General features: G+C 51.8%; 1 protein-coding gene across 2 annotated transcripts in view; it reads right to left on the reverse strand.

The window, feature by feature from the left end:
* The window catches only part of LOC144755743 (dehydrogenase/reductase SDR family member 1-like), a 183,262-nt gene that overhangs the window by 33,335 nt on the left and 132,768 nt on the right, over nucleotides 1-17,159 (reverse strand). For both annotated transcript variants that reach the window (XM_078644949.1, XM_078644948.1), the window contains exons 7-8: nucleotides 14,891-14,960; nucleotides 14,546-14,626 (exon numbers count right to left, since the gene is read on the reverse strand). In XM_078644949.1, the coding sequence (XP_078501075.1) occupies nucleotides 14,546-14,626; nucleotides 14,891-14,960 (151 nt within the window). The remainder of the gene's footprint in view (nucleotides 1-14,545; nucleotides 14,627-14,890; nucleotides 14,961-17,159) is intronic.

Consider the following 17,159-nt stretch of genomic DNA (forward strand, 5'->3'; position numbering starts at 1 on the left):
TTCATAAATACCATGTTAGATGACGAGCTTACCTTGTCATCCGCACAGGGTAGGTAACGTTGATGACGAGCTGAGCTAGTCATCAGCATGGAAAGGGTTAAAACACAGACTCTTGCCATTTTGTCACCCCCTTCAGTGATGACACCCGGGTCAGCCCGCACCCACCTCTTCCTACACCACTGCCAGATCAAGGCCGGAAAGACAAAGGAAGAGAAAGATCGAAAACCGTTGCAAAAGGGAGAAAGCAGGACCCTGAAGAAACCTTCAGGAGTAAGATAAAGAGGCAAGGGGAGTCTGACTGCGGATGGAAAAGCCATGAGTTGGATTTAATACTATACAGCCTTGATATTGTATGCGTTGACACTTAATTGTACCTCCCCCGGACTTCTGAGCAGAGCTTTGGGCAGCGGTACTGATTCTTCTATACATTAAGCACTAGGTCTACTAGAGGTACAATGTAAATGAGAGGTTTCCATGAACTATCCATCTGAGAACTTGTACCTCACTTTAATGCTGTTTCTATATCTCCTTAAATAACGGACCATGTCTTGTAGGTACTAGTAAAGCCATTTATTTTAAATATACTGTATTACATTTACAGAAAGTATCACTGTATTATGCCTACTCTCTTAACCACACAGAAATGTAATTATATTCCTGCACTGACCAGGCCACAGAGAAATGTGAAATTGGCTGTGCTATTCGTACTCTTACTATGTATATGTCCCAATCCAGAACAGTGATAGAATTAAACTGGCCAAGACTTGTTTGAACTGTACATGTTTTCGGCGCAGCTCACCTATACTAAAATGCTGTGCAGACGACACTCAATAAAGTGAGCCAAATGTTCCTACCCCATTAGTTTTCATTGCATACTTCTACGTAGTCACTGCTGTTCTTTCTGCCACTAGCAGTGTTTCTCACTGCGTTTGGGCTAAAACTCTTCTAGGAGCTGGATCCAGACCACAGGCCATGGCAGTGTGCTCCGCCACTCTCTGAACAGGCATTGAGGCACTTCTAGCTCCCCTCTGCCATCCTGCTCTCCACTGAGCAGCATCATTGCCTCTCTCGAGGCCATCTCCACTTTGCAATGTATTAACTATTTGCTCATGTTGTCAAGGCACTCCTTGTTGTATCACCATCACTAGAGGTCATGGTGCAGTGAGAGCATGTCCTTTGTTTTAAATGTCGGAGTCTTTATAAAATGTGTTGTAAAATGCAATATGTTGCCACTTTTGTTCCACAAATATCTTTGGGTGTTGAAGCTTGCCAAACCTCCCCCGTGCACTCCTCCCACACAACATGGGGGCTTGGTGTGACCTTGTTCCCCAGACCAGGTGCCCTGGCTAACTAAATTGTTCATTTAATTTCATGAAATAACCAAGCCTTTGAAAGTCATTCTTAAATTGCTTCCTGGCGAGGGTCCCGTTCTCTGCCCGAGCAGCTCCGACGTAGCCTCGCCTGCCGCTGCCCCAGACACCTCTCTCCTAGTATGTGTTTGTGGCCCTCCTCCACCCGCAGGCTCCTGCCTGCGCCCCATCCCTGGTGGTCGAGTGGGAGAGCCTTGCTTATCTGCTGTTCCACTTTTGTCTGTCTGCCTTTGTTGTGCTAGTTTCCTGTTGTGGTGTCATTTCCAGTCTCTACTGCTTTTTTCACTGTCTTACTGCTTTTTCACTGTAATTTCTGTGCCTGTTTTTGTCTGTATTCTCTTCTATCTGCCCTTCGTTGTTTTTTGTGTCCGTGTCCTCGTTCTCTTCCCTGCCCTTTCTCGCTGTCCTTTTTCCCGCTGCTGGCCCCCGCGGCCCTTCCCCCCCTGCCGTTCTCGCACCCGCCTCCCAGCTCTGCTTCCTTTCCCCTGCCCTATTTAATGCCGGCCGCTGCGCGGCTGCGTTTTTGGCGTGCCGAAGGCCCAAAGGCAAGCCCGTCTGCGCCTGTCCGTGACCAGCACCAGGAACCCTGCATCTCCCACCATCCATCGCTACGACAGAGCCAACCATCCTCACACTCAACCCCGGAAGGAGCAACAACTGCCAACGGGCAACGCCGAGCACCACCCACGGACAGTTCTCCTGCCGTCACAGCCGCCATACCTGCACCACCGCACGCACTCCCACCAAACCCCATGCATCCTCCTCAACATGCACTCCCTGCACCACCACGCCGTAGAGATCTGGAACCTCCTCGACACCCTCTCACCACAAGTCGCCTTCTTCACAAAAACCAGGACAAATGCCTCCTATGACCCCGGCATCGCCACCGCCATCCATTTTTTTTTTTTGCAAATATTTTTTTATTGCAGCAAGATCAGAAAAGCATACAGTATATTCAACCCTCTCTCCTTGGTTCTCAGTTGATGTGTCGCCCCCTCACCCCAGTATCACACAGCCATTCAGCTCACATCCCGGGGGTTGAGCGGCAATATCACGGTGGGAATAGAAATTGCGCTGGAGCATTCTGCTTATGTCCATAGCCACCAAGCGGGTGAGGAATGGCAGGGCTGCTTTTGGTCCTAACATTCCCTTCTCCCTGTCCCAAGTCCAGTTAAACCAGGAGTCACTTTTCACCCAACTTGAACAAACCCCCCCCCCCTCCCCCGCAACACCCTCATCCCCACCTACCCCTCCACCCTCGTCCAGGACCACCCCTATCCGCCCTCCCGCCCCCGCCCAGGCCCCCCTCCCCCCCAGGCGTGCCAGAGTATCACCTAATCAAATTCTCAATCCCATCAACCAGACCACATCCGGAACATAGCACCAGGATTTATCAGCGACCATTCGTAAGTCCTCACAATGGAACGCAAAGGTAGGGAAGCAGCAAATCAGGCCTAAGCCGTCCCCCCGTCTGGTGGGTGCTCCGCCGGAGCCGGACTTTGTACCGGGGAGTCCTCCTCTTCCATGTCCATGAGCGTGAGACCTAGGACCATCCCCTCCCACGCCCTGGCTCTCTCCAGTGCTGTGTCGTTGCCTATCCTGAGCGCGGCCCGCAGACGAAGCTCACCCTCACATCTAGCCCATTTATGCAGCTCAGCCTTCCAGCGCCCTACCACGGGGCCCCGGGACGCCTTCCATTGGGACGTGATGGCCCGCTTCGCCAGGATGAGCCCCAAGTCCAGAAACTTGCTAGTGACTTTGTTTTTTGATGTGTGTGGGAACCAGTGTAATATGCAATGCGCCATGGTGAGTTGCAGGTCCCTCTCCGTCACCTCCCTTAGAACCTCCACTACTTCCTCCCAAAAGGGCCCCAGCTCAGGACAGGACCAGAACATGTGTTGGAAGTCGGCGGGATCTGCCGGGCAACGCGGGCAGGACGCCGGGTGGGCCGGGAAGTACTTATGCAATTTGTCAGGGGTCAGGTAGGCCCTATGCAGGACATAAAAGTGCACCAGCTAGAACCTCGCGTTGCGCGTGCCATTCCGGGTCCCCTCCAGTATGCCCTTCCATGCCTCCTCGGGGATCTCAGTCGCCAAATCAGCCTCCCATTTCGCCTTCAAGGCCATCAGTGGAGCGACGGATTCCGAGACCATGCGACGAGACAGGCACGTGACAGCCTTGACCGTCCCCGTCATCATCACGATGTACTGGCAGCCCAGGGACAATGGCGGCTCCGACATGCCCGTTCCCCAGTGTTTGCGGATCGCCGCCGTTAGAGCCGCATGCAGGAGGAAGTCCCCGCCCGCCAGCTCAAAGCGGTCCTGGAGGAGATCGAAGGGCAACATCGCCCCGTTTTCGTACAGGTCACCCATGGATGACAGCCCCTGCTGATCCCATCCGTCTAGCCCGCGCCACGAGCCCCCGTGCGGAAGTGCCCCGCAGAGTCCAAGAGGGATCTCAGGTGCGTACGGAACCGCAATACCGCATCTCCGGCGATATCTGTTCCAGCATTTTCGGGCCGTCGCAAACTCCTGAGTGAGGTGGAAATCCCCCATCGGTAGTCCCAGGACGATCCGGGACAACACCTGGACCGGACCCGCCGGTTCTCCCGATCCGTCCGCCCCTCTCTTGGCCCGTGCTACCCACTGCGTCAGCCACTGCAGCTGCGCCGCCAAGTAGTAGAGCTCGTAGTCCGGCACTGCCAGTCCGCCGTCCGCTCTAGGGCGGAGAAGTGTAGCATGGGCCACTCTGCGCCTGCCCGCCCCCCACAGAAAGCCGATGACCATCGATCGCAGCCGCCGAAAGTAGCTCGCCGGGATCCAGATCGGGAGGGTCCCGAAGAAGTAAAGCAAACGCGGTAGGGTCACCATCTTGAGTAGCGCCACCCTCCCCATGAGTGATAACGGGAGCGTGCCCCAAAAGTCGAAGTTCCCTTTAGTATGCCTGATCGCCGACCCGATATTCCCCTCAAGGATATCGGCCCTGTCATGGAAGATCGAGGTGCCAAGGTACCGTAGGCTTCTCTCTTCCCAAGTCACGCCCTCCGTAGCTTGCGGGCATGCTCTCCGCGGGCGGGGCGGGAATAGGTGGGACTTCGCCCAGTTCACACGGAGGCCCGAGATACTGCTCAGCGATTGCAGGAGAGTCTTAGCACCACGCAGGGAGTCCGCCGAGTCCGCCAGGAACATCAGCAGATCATCTGCGTATAATGCGATGTGGTGTACTTGGCCATAGACGTCCAGTCCCTGATACGCCCGGCCCATCCGGGCTCGTGCTGCAAGGGGTTCGACAGCCAAGGCAAATAGCAAGGGGGAAAGAGGGCATCCCTGACGGGTGCCCCTGCCCACCCCGCACATCTCAGAGATAACCCTCCCTGTCCTGACTCTCGCCGTCGCGTTCTGGTAGAGCAGCTTCGTCCAATCTACGAAGCCTTCACCAAGGCCCAGCGTTCGTAAAACATGGAAGAGATAAGGCCATTCCAGGCTGTCAAATGCCTTCTCCATGTCGACAGCAAACACCACCGCCTCGTCACCGTCATAGGTGTCGGCCTCTAGAATATGCAAGAGTCGTCGCACATTAAGCGCCGTATTGCGGGCCGGGATGAAACCCGACTGGTCCGCATGTACCAGCATGGGCATGTGAGGGAGCAATCGCGTCGCCAAGATCTTGCTCAGAATCTTGTAGTCCAGGTTAAGCATGGACAGTGGGCGGTACGCCGATCTGTCCCATGGTTGCTTGCCCGGCTTCAGTAGGGGGACAATCAACGCCTCCCTCGTGGTCTCGGGGAGACAGCCCAATCGCTTCGACTCATTGTACAGCCACGTCAGCCGGGGCGCAAGGAGATCTACGTAGGTGAGATAGAATTCCATAGGGAATCCGTCAGTGCCCGGCGTCTTATTCCTTGCCATGCTCTTGATGGCGACCCGCACCTCTCTCTCCGCGATCTTGTCCCCGAGTCGTTTCGCGTCCTCCTCACCCAGTTCCGGCAGGTCGAGACCCTCCATAAAGGTCTGGAACTCCACCAACGAAGGGAGGACCCTGCTGCGGTAGAGTTCCGTGTAGTAGTCGTAGAACAACGCGTTGATCCCCTGCTGGTCGAATCTCGCCGCCCCCGCGTGGTCCCTGAGCTCAAGGATGACCGAGCTCCGACGGGCTGGGTTGGTCAGCCAGGCCAGGAGGGCCCCCGATTTGTCGCGTTCCGAGTGCGCTCCCGTGAGGTAGGCTTTGTAGTCAAAGCACCGGAGGCGCTCCACCGATGCCGCCGCCGCCTCTCGCGCCCCCAGCAGGGCCTCGTGAGTGTCCGGCCGCTCAGGCCTCGCCCTCTCCAGTCTCCGCAGGGTCTCGTCCTCTTTCCCAATTTCTTCCAGTAACGTTCTCCGCACTCCCGATGACGTCGCAATGCACTGGCCTCGTAACACCGATTTGAACGCGTCCCATTCCGTCGCAGATGAACCCGCCGTGCCCGCATTCACCTGGAAATACTCATCGATGCCTGATGCAATTGTGGTCCGGAAGAGCTGATCGTCCAGTGCCTCAGGGCGTAGTTTCCAAGCCGGAATCCTCGGGCGGATTTGCGACCAGCGCAGCCGCACGAGAAGCGGGTTGTGGTCAGAGATCGAGCGCGTGAGATACTCACTGTGGCTCACTTCCGCGTGCACGTCCTGTGAGCACAGGAAGGCGTCAATGCGGACGTGTAACTCGTGGAGACCGGAGAAGAATGAGTAGTCCCTGTCCGATGGGTGGTTAGCCCTCCAAGAGTCGACCAGTCCCCACCGGCGTTGCCAGGCGGAGCGCGCAAGTGCAAGTCTACCAGCTGGTGCAAGCTGTAGGGGGGGGGGTGGGATCTGTCCAGGGCAATGTCAGCCACACTGTTAAAGTCGCCGCCCAGGAGCAAGGGCTCCACTAAGAACTGGGCTAGTTTTTTGGACAGAAGTGAGAGGAAAGCAGGTTGGTCCACATTCGGAGCGTACAAACAACCCAGGTTAAGGTCCCTCCCGTCCAGCTTGCCTCGCACCATTATGTATCTCCCCTCTGGGTCAATTACCTGTTGTGTACACTGGAAGGGTACCCCCGCCCGTATCCAGATGGCCACCCCCCTAGCATAGGCAGAGTAGCCAGTGTGAAAGACCTGCCCCCTCCAGCGCCGCTGCAGTGCCCTCCCCTCTTTATCCAGCAGATGCGTTTCCTGAAGGAAGGTGATGTGAATGCCCCGCCTGACCAGATAGGAGTGGATCTTATGACGCCTATGCATCGAGTGCATCCCCCTTACGTTCCACGTGAGACATTTATAGCCTAAGTCGGATCCCATGGTAGAGTCCACCATACCCTAATCACCCGCTCAGCAACCCCTCCAGCACGCCTAGGCCCCACCCTCGCCCTCCCCCCAACTTGTATGATCAACCTACCCCAACTCCCACTCCCCCGGACAGACAACCAACATGGAAACCCCATCCAAACTCAAGTATCAAAAAGCGTATCACTACAAAATAGGGCTGGAGTGGCAGCGATGCCGGCTCCAGACAGGCCCGAAGTCCCCCGCCCCACCTCCCCCAGCAACAAACAGGAGAGGTCCCCCGACTCTCCCCGTCCCCAAGGTCTCAGTAAGAAGTCCCGGGGGGCATCCGCACTCCACCGCACAGCGTCCTGAAGCGGCCCCCCTCCGCCCGCGTATCCCAGTACCTTACTTATGTGATCAGTGTCCCACGAACCATCTCAGCCCAGGATACCATCCGCAGTCTGGGGAGTCACAACCGGCAGGTCTGTCTCTGATAACTCGTGCCCACTGCTGGAGCCAGGGCTGGGAACGCTGGCCTTCGACTGCTCCGATGCGCTATGGAGGGGCTGGCGTCTCCCTGGCTGATGGCCGCCACTGCCTGCACCGCCTTGGCTCGTTCCTGTTGCCAGCCCGATGGGGAGCCAGATCGTCTCGTCGGCGGCGTCTCCGTGGAGTGTCTCCTGGGAGGGGTCTGTGGCGCGTGGTCCGTGCCCGACTCCCCTCTTGCATCCAGCCAGCTCCAAGCCTCCTGTGGTGTCAGGAAAAAGTGGGTGTGCTCTCCAGCGACCACCCGCAGCCGCGCCGGGAACATCATAGCGTAGGGCAGTTGTAACGATCTCAATTTCCTCTTGACCGCCAGGAAGGAGGCCCGTTGCTTTTGCACATCTCTGGTGAAGTCCGGAAAGACCATGATCCTACTGTTGTCGATTCTTAGGTCCAGGATGTCTCTCACTCTCCGCAGGATATGGTCTCTGTCTCTGAAGTGCAGGAGACGCAGTACAATCGGTCGCGGAGGCGCCCCCGGTTTGGGGGGACGCGCAGGGACCCTGTGTGCACGTTCAATGGCAAAGAACGTCGAAAGTCCCTCCGGGGCCACCTCAGATCGCAGCCAGCCCTCCAGGTAGGCGACCGCGTCCCGCCCCTCCGCTTTTTCGGGGACCCCCACGAGGCGGAGATTATTGCGCCGAGAGCGCCCTTCACTGTCCTCAGCTCGGAGCTCTAGCACCCGTATCTTCTGCGCCATTTCCGCCAGCGATGTCTTAGCTCCGCCACGTCCCCTGGCAAAATTTTCAGGGTACCCTCGGAAGTCGCTACCCGCTCCTTCAGCTTTCTGTGGTCATCCTTCAGCAGGGTCAGGTCCGACCCAATGGTGTCCATGCGCTTCTCAAGAGCCTCCCGCGACGCCACAATCGCCTGCATTATGTCCCCCAGGGAGGGGTCCCGCGGGTGGGACGGACTCCCGGCCCCCGCCCCCGGCGGGACGTCGTCAACAGGGTGCCCCGGGTCGTCCAGCCTCAGGGCCTCGAAGCCCTTCTTCCTGCTGCCACGTGTCATTCTGGCGGGCAGCTAGTGTTGCGTGCCCCGCGGCGGACGCCGATGTTCCCGCTCTCTGCCCCTGGTCCGCCTCAAGCCCGTCGCCCACTCCGATCTCTGGGCCCGCGCCTCGTGGGGACCAGTCCGTGAAGTTGTCCAAGTGCCAGGGCTCGTTCCACCAGGGTCGTGGGGCACAAGAGTCCCGGGTCTGGGCACCTGGCGAGGCTCCCGCGTCCAGAAGGCTCAGGCAGGGTGTGCGCCTATGAGCCCCAGTCCCAATGCGGCACGCTGGTCTTGGGCGTCTCCGGGCAGGTAGGCGCTCCCTCCCGTCTGCAGAGTCAGTGCCTCGTGGGGGCGGGCAGCCAGCCCCTCACCCCCTGCTCTCCTCGCTGTCGTCGCTCGTGCGTCGCCCACCCACCTGTGGCGCAGGCTCCCCGGCAGTTCCACCACCAGGAAGGCGGATCAGGTGCTCCGCGCAGACCCAGAGCTCCACGCAGTCCCAGTGGCTCCGCAATCAGTCGCCAAGTCGGTCACAGTGTCCCAGCCGGCGCCATCTTAGGGTCAGGCAGGGTGGCCGTCTCCCGTCCTGCAGCTCCGTTCGCGAGGGTGCCAGCCAGTACCCCTCACCTCCGCCTGCAATCGGTCAGTCACCACAGCGTCAGGGGGCTCCTCTTCGCCTCCCGAGCTCCGTCGCCAGGCGCGTCAGGGCAGGACGGCGGCCGCCATTTTGGGCGCTCTCTTCCCCGGGTGCCGTGCTCGCCGCTCAAAGTACGGCGGGGGCAGTTACAGAGGTCCCCAGACCTCCAGAGTCTCCCTGCGCGTCCCTGATGCCCTCTTGAGCACCCTTGGGGGGTCGGAGTGCGAGCCGGGGCACAGGATATGTGGTGGTGTGAGGCGGGCACGGAGGAGCTCCGGAGTCCCGCTTCCACCTACATCGGCGCCTTAACCACGCCCCCCATCGCCACCGCCATCCATGACGGATACAAGATCCAAAGGAAGGACCGCCCAACCACCCAGGGGGAGGACTCTCCATCACACACAGGAGCTCCCGCCGACTCTCCACCTCCGTCACCAGCGTCTCTTTTTCCACCACCGAACACCTGCACTTCCAGATCCAGACCAGCCCAGCCCTAGAACCACCCTTCGCAGCACACTTGCCTACAGACCCCCCGGACCTCGCACTGCGTTCACCACAACCGTTGCCGACCTCATCGCCCCACACGCCATCACCTCCAAGGACTACATACTCATCGGGGACCTGAACTTACACCTAGCCAACCCCAGCGGCCCCAACTCCGTCACTCTCTTGGACAACCTCGTCAACATCGGACCGGAACAGCTCGTCACCACACCTACCCACAAGGCAGGACACACCCTAGACCCCATCTTCGCAGGAGGTAACAACATCCAATTCAGCCACACCACGCAAGACCCATAGATGACCCACCACTGCGTACACTACAGCGTCGACAAACCCACGCCCCCCAAACCTGCACCACGCCCCCTCACGAAGAAACTGGAGCAAAGTCACTGAGGAGCAGCTCAACTCCACCCTCAACCGAGACCCCCGACCAACGCCAACCTCTCAGCCAAGTAACTCCACAAATGGATCTCCAACTGCGCAGACGAGCTTGCACCCCTATGTAACCCCGACAGACAGCGCCCCAGGAAGGCTACATGGTTCACTGCTGATCTCCAAAAATCCAGACGCACCAGCCTACAAATGCATTCACAACACCCGACCCAAATACCTCAATGAGAGAATGTTCTTCCACGTCCCCAAGCTAAACCTCCAATCTGTCGACCTCACTAAAATCCTGCAGAGCCAAAAAAGGGGAAGAGCTTTCTCCTACATCGCAGCCAAGACCTGGAACGAGCTCCCGATCGACATTAGACACGCCCCCTCCCTGAACACCATCAGAAAGACAGTCAAGACCTGGCTCTTCGACTGAACGGAGCTGCTTACCCCCATCCCCAACCTCCCCCCAGCGCCTTGAGACCCTCATGGGTGAGTAGTGCCCTTACAATTCCCCTGATTGATTGATGCCACTTTCAGAGTAACGGTGTACGATGGTTCTGATTATTTATTGCGCTTAAACATAAATACGAAGCACATATCTCAAAGCTTTGCCTGCACAAACATTGCTGTCAATTGCACTCATGCCATGTGACAGCTTCAAACAGTCATAGCTGTTTACCAATAGCACTTTGCAACCTGTCACTTATAGTTTTATTCTTACCATTGAGAAGTGTGCAACTAAATTACCAGTATACAAAATAATCTTGAAAAAAAATACCTGGACGGTGCCCATGTGATGTGATCCTGTTTTGTAAGGGAGGCTTGACATGATGATTGCTTTCTGTGCTACACCACCTTCTTTGTCTTTGTGAGATAGGCTGTGCTGTTGTTTGACAGAGGCATGCAGTGCTGCTTCGTGTGCTGTATCTGTTTTGTGAGGTAGACTTGGCTACTGTCTGCACTGTACCTGTATTCCTTGCTATGCTGTTCCGTTTTATGGGGCTGCGCTAATGTAACTGCTTTTGTCACTGAGGCTTGTACAACTTTTTCTGTGCTTGTTTTGTGAAGTAGATCTGCTCTACTACTACTGTCCAAATTGTACATGTATTATTTGAGAGAGGCCTTTTCTTCTGTTTCTAATGTTGCACCTTGTTTTGAAAGAAAGGCTGGCTCTGACGCTTTCTAGGCTATACCAGTTCTATGTAAAAATGGCTTTCACAGTTTCTGCCCATGCTGTATCTTTCCTGCCATAGGAATGCATTCAGAGGTGCTTTCTTTGTTGTGCCTTTTCTCTCAGTGAAGGAAACATGTGTAGGTGCAGTATGTACTGTGCCTTCTGGTGTCTGGAAATCCTGCGATTCTGTCTCGTGTTTTGTCTGATGGCAACCTGAATTGCTGCTCCTGAAACTGCTGTGTCGGGAATTCTTACACTGCTACAGCCTTGTTGTACCTGCTGTACTTGTACTGTGTCTGTAATAGAAGCTTGCACTACTGATGCATTCGTGAGACGCAATTCCTAACACCTGCCAGTGTTGTACTCGTTTTGTGTTTTTTGTTAAATGTGCAATGTTGCTCCTGTGCAGACAAATGTGTGCACAAGAGTGAAGCTTATGCTGCTGTTACCTGTGCCAAATATATTCTTTAAATAGGCGACCTGCTCTGTTGTTGCCTTCACTTTTGCATCCTGTTGTAAGTAGACACTTGATCTATATGGGCCCTCTTCAACTATTACTTCTGTACAACCTGCTAGAGGCACAGAACAGGCAGGGCTGAGGCACCAGGGAATGAAGCTCAGCAAAGACCTCACCAAGATGGGAGTGAGTGACAACTAGTTAAAATGAAAGAAAGAAGTAATGATGTGGCAAAGAAAGAAAGAGGGAGGTAAAACAAGGAACAGTAGAAGATAGGGAAAGAATGAAAGGGAGCAGTGTAGAATGATAGGGAAAACCGGAAGGGGAAAGAAAAAGAAGATTAGAGTGAAAGAATAAAAGGCAGAGGGAGAACTACTGTAGAAAGAAGTAGAAAAGACAGGAGATGGAACAAAAAGGTGATGTAAAGCAAATTACAGAGACAAATGGGGGAAGAAACTAATGAGCGAGAGGGGTAAAAGAGAAAACAGTAGAAATAGAGGCAAAGAGAATGAAAAAATAGAAAGGAAAGAAAATAGGACAGAGAACAAATATATAGTCAGGAAGTAACACGAGACAAAGGAAGATAAGAGCAATAATGATAGAGTATGCAAGAGAAAGATGAATGGGAGAAAGGACCTGAGAGTGAAAACCAAGGGATAATAGACACAGAAGGACCCCGAAAAGGTTGGCGAGAATAAGGGGAAGTGGTGGCTCCAAACGTAAACGGTGTGGAAGAAATGGAGCGAATGACATGAATATGTTTGCTACCTGTCCAGAGTTGGAAGAATTTTGGGTTGCTTTCAGTAAGACCATGTCCGAATCATTGCGTATCACTGTGGTGGTAAGCACCGTCCTAATTCATGTTTGGGATAAGGCAGCTAGATTTGGGAGGCTTTTCTCTACACGTGAAACAAAGAAATCTGGTGTTCTATTTAATTCTGATTGCGAAAAGAGACATATGTAAGTTATAAACTCAAACCTCTACGCCTTCTTGGCATGCTTGGAAAAGTTTGGTGGCCTTCTTTGAGAAGATTGATAGGTGGAAAACAAGAGAAAAGATGGCGGTGACTTTTGGGGTATGTTGAATATTTAGTAAATTGACCTTTCCAATGATTACATCTTCTTAAAGCAGTGGGCCTAGGAAGCAAGTCATACCTGAGGTAGCCCAGTAATTTTTTGCTTGAAGAAGATAGTTCTGTCTTTTAAGCGCATATGCCTCTAGAATCTCGGATGGTGCTTATTACTGATTGGAGATGATATGAGGACAAATAAATAAATCCATAGACACAGAAGGAGTGAGTGGTTTGTAGAGTAAGGTGTATAAGGGAGAGAATGATGGGAGACATATATTTAATAGGATGAATGGAGAGCTAGTATGTGAAAAGAAGAGTCAGAGAAGATTATGAATAAAAAGGAAGATGAGTGAATGAAGAAACGGAAGCTCAAGAGTATTGAAGGCAATACTGTGAAATGTAGAATCAAATGTGGAGTATAAAAATTAAAGCCAGAGAGATTGAGAAGAAAGTGAAAATTGAAAGTGAAAGACTTTTTGGGACAGTGGTAATACATCGGTGTTTCAGTACTTAAGCATTGGCAAGGCTTTAACTATGCATTACATCCCAGTACTAAAAGGTTTAGAAAGCTCTTCTGATCACTACTTAATTTGAAAAAGAATAAGTGCCAGGCCCACAGTTTTCCTCAGAAGCCTGCGGCCGGCACTATCGAAGGTCAGGGTGCTGATTACCAAGCCTGCATAGTTCTGATTACACCTCATACCTTTTTATCCTCCACCGGTCACTCCCTGCCCCTTTAGCTCAATCTGGCAGGTACTTTTCATCTCTGCTGTCTCCCTTTGTCACAATTTTACCATCTTTCGCTTTTTACTTCTTTGCATTTTGTTTTCCTCTCATAGCTCAGGATCAAAGTTCGTTAAAAAATAAAAGCAGGTATCAAAAACGAGTGCTGGTGGGCCCCACCTGCAACAACTGGCTCAAATGAAGCACTGCTTGTGGTGCACCTATAAGGACCTGCACCAAACACATAACCAAACGTTCAACGTAAATTGGTAATTGGAAAATGAAGTGCTCATGTTGTGAATGACTGTTAGTGTGTGGCGCACAAGTTAAATCCCAATACAATAGTTCAAGGGTTTGAAGATTTGGACAAAGAGATCCATCTTATGTAAAACCTGCTTGCGAGAGGGGATCGTAGGAGTGACACAGCTTGTTTGATTAATGCTTCTACTGCTGAAATGCATACATAAAGAATGCTATGCCACCATTGCATTAACCCTTGCAGTAGTTTTACTGGTATTATAGCCTTAGTGCTGCAGGTCACTCACAGCGGAAGTGTGCTGTGGGAGAGCTCCATGAATGGATCAGTACTGGCATATCATGCAACCTACAAGTTAAGTTTGAAGTGCTTTATAAACGTTTTATAATATTGGGGTCTACTGCAAATCAAGACAAATATGTGCTGTAAGTGCTCTGTAGATCTTTCTATATTGATATATTTGTGTAGGGTGCAAATCAGGATTGGGGTGCTTTTGATGAGCTGTCTGCTTGTTTTGATACTACGATCCCAGGGTGCACTAAAAGTTCGATTACAGCTGCACTGTGGGAGCTCTAATAATATGTAGTTACTTTGCTAAAAATAGGTACTCTGGGCATAGCAAATGATGTTAAAACTCATCGGGAGTTAGTATTTCGAAACCAAAGGACTGAAAACCCAGATGGATGCATTGCAAGAGTTCTGCAGATTTCGGCATATCAGGATTGAGGTGCTCTATAAGAACTCTTAATGTCTCAGTGGTAGGAAAAGGTAAAATAGTTTTGCATTATAGCAGCTAGATGAATTTCTCAAATCATGGAAAATTAATGCACGTGGCAAGTCAGTTATGATGGTTGTGTCTCGGCATAACACATCTCTGCACCTCCCTGTGTAATGTTCAAGTGGCAATTTAGCTACTCCTTTGTCTGTTTCAGTTTCATTTTTGCTATTCAATATTTAATTGAACTGGCAATTATTGCACTTGGACAAATGGCATGTAATGTCATCAGGGTCGAAGGATGTGCGATGTCATAGGGGTCCAATGGCATGTGATGTCACTGCGGCTACCCCAGGCATTTTGCTGAATTAACATCCATATATGTACCTCTAACGCCAGGATCCCCCTCTCTTACCTCCATACCCAGACTTGCTGTACAGAAGCACATACCATTGATGTCTTTAATTCCATAGCGCTTTACGAGGTCGAAGTTCATCTGTACCTTCCCTGAATATTTCATGAGTTTTGGATCTGAAAATAGTTTGTAAAGAAATTAGACATTTTAGGTGCAAAACCAAGAATTGAGGTGAGACATCAAGTACAGCATTTAAGGGTTTGAGATACTGGAGGAGCGTTGAAGAATGATAGCGCTCAAGACAGAAGTTGCGTAGTTGCGGGGCAGGTGGGTACAAAGGTAATGGAGTAAGCATGTCAGAAAAGCTCGCCATAACAGTATATACAATCATCTCATGAACCCTCAAATCCCAAGCCCGGGACTGACTCGGTGGTATTTACCTGTCGCCAAGGACACGATGCATTTGCCGCTCAGCTCCGGACTTTCAGTGAAATCCATCATGTCCCTAAGCTGAGAAAACACAAGCATAGGAGTTCAGAGGCAGTTCTTCCTGCCCGAGGTACCTATGCAAATCATTCAACTCGGGACATGTACATGTGTCATGTCACCCACTGAAACGTGCACACTCTCAGCTTCTTCAGCAAGCAATAGGACAATACTTTGTAAGTCAGATTCCTCAGTTCTAAAACTATATACCTCATTGAAAACACATGCATCACATTTCACAGTAATAAAAATATTAAGGTGAGTCTTTTACTTCACAGAAATCTAAACATAAGCACTACTTCAGCTTGTCCCATTGCTTCACGGAAGCGCAGGGACACGTGACATTGATCTTAAACAGACTCCTGCAGGGTCTACTCTCCTCCCTGAATATCTGGTCCATTCTAAGGGCAGAGGATCTTAAGTAACTCCATCTTAGCTATCGGGCGAGAAGGCACCACAGACTTGTATGTGGTGCAGAAGGCCACTTTAATAGGGCTGGTCTGAAACCAATCGGTATAATACCTTAAAATAAAAATTAAACCCCACCTCACTAGGGCAAACATGATCCTGTCGACCCATAACCTTAAGACCCAGACCCTCACTAAAACAAACAACTTGCATCATCAAGCAGGAATGCTCGTTCTTCTATCCAGGTGCCCGTCCTTTCAAACTTAGCCTCTTTACCCTGCCCTCCTTTCTTTTATCTCAGGCCATGAAATACCCGACCACAGCTCCCACCCCTTCCACGAGCTGGATACGCCTGCACCGTGGCCTTACCCCACATAAATATGCTATGTAATGCTCTGTATCCAAACTGGTGGTCCTCATTGCCTTTCTCAGCACTGCCAACAAGTGCAATACCTCTAGCCTGCTGGCCTCCTCCTGCCTTCTTTACTGAAAACCCTCCACACCTTAATCTGGTGCAAAACCATACTCCTTGAGCAAGACGCGACATCCTCTTCGCCTTTGGTCAGTTCATGGCCACCTCAACCATAACACCAGAATTGTTTTCCGAACTCAGTTTCATGCCTTAAAATCCACACCCTGTCCCCACAGGCTAACAATTCCGAACCCTACACGCCAAGAAAAACATCCATTTCATGCACAATGAAAACAGCTTCATCTCAGAACAGAATTCGAACACCAGCACCTGATCAAGACCCTCACCTGCGCTCCCAGTATCTGAAAGGTGATGGGTATCCAAACTCACCAAGCCAAACCAGTCTCCTGTGCCAGTCCTGTTAGCACTCTCCTCGCCAATTCCCCACCCACTGAGTCATTCCCCTAAACATTAAGCATTAAACAACACTCCTGCCAATTTGCCAGCTGTAGTCACTGGTGAAAGATTGTTGCAGATGACCCTCAATAAGAAATAAACCGTATTGTCCCTCCTGTCTTGTAACCCCAAGTTACTGCACCCACTCCTCTTCGCTGCATGACTATCCTGAAACTCCCTTCACGCCTGTGCATAAGACCTTCTGGTTCAGGGCGAATACCAGAAACCCTTCAACGTAATCATTCCAATTCTCCTAACTCCCATATTTCATCAGTCATCACAGTTTCCTCTGCATCTGCTCCCAAAACCAGCTGACAACATCTCTACCTGTGTGAATGAAGCAAAGCATACTCTGTTATGGTACACATCTGCCACATATCTGGTTCTGACAATATTTACAATATTGCGAAGCATTTAACCTAGCGTAACTCTACGCAACAGTTTCAATACCCGAACATCCTTAGCTCTTTGTCTACTTACAAAAGCTACCACAATTTGGTTATTCGTGTTGAACATCACTAGTCTATCAGCCAGCTCCACCACGCAAAGGATATGGTTATAGCCAGAAAAAAACTTCATAAGTGCAATACTGCCTGTCTCAGCCAATGCTCCAGCCACCTTTTCGTACGCCATCAGCCCTCCAAGAACAAGCCAAATATGTGTGTCCCAGTAGCATCAAAATACATTTGAATCTATCAGAGCAGCTCATCATGTGTTGACTACATCATCACAACGTTGAAGTATGTAAAAAAGTACTGTCACACCTAAGATATGTCAGTACCGCTATCGAAATCCTTATTCTGTTGGGGCAAATCTGCTCCTGAAATGGCAAAACCTGGCTGTCTACTATACATCCTACTAACACTCACCACACAACAAGCAAAATGAAGGTGCCCCAACAAAATCTGCACCTTCTTCAAAGGCAATTTTTGCAGCGCCACCACCTC

The sequence above is a fragment of the Lissotriton helveticus genome, chromosome 5_1 (genome assembly GCF_964261635.1).
Source record: "Lissotriton helveticus chromosome 5_1, aLisHel1.1, whole genome shotgun sequence".
In the NCBI taxonomy this organism is placed as follows: domain Eukaryota; kingdom Metazoa; phylum Chordata; class Amphibia; order Caudata; family Salamandridae; genus Lissotriton; species Lissotriton helveticus.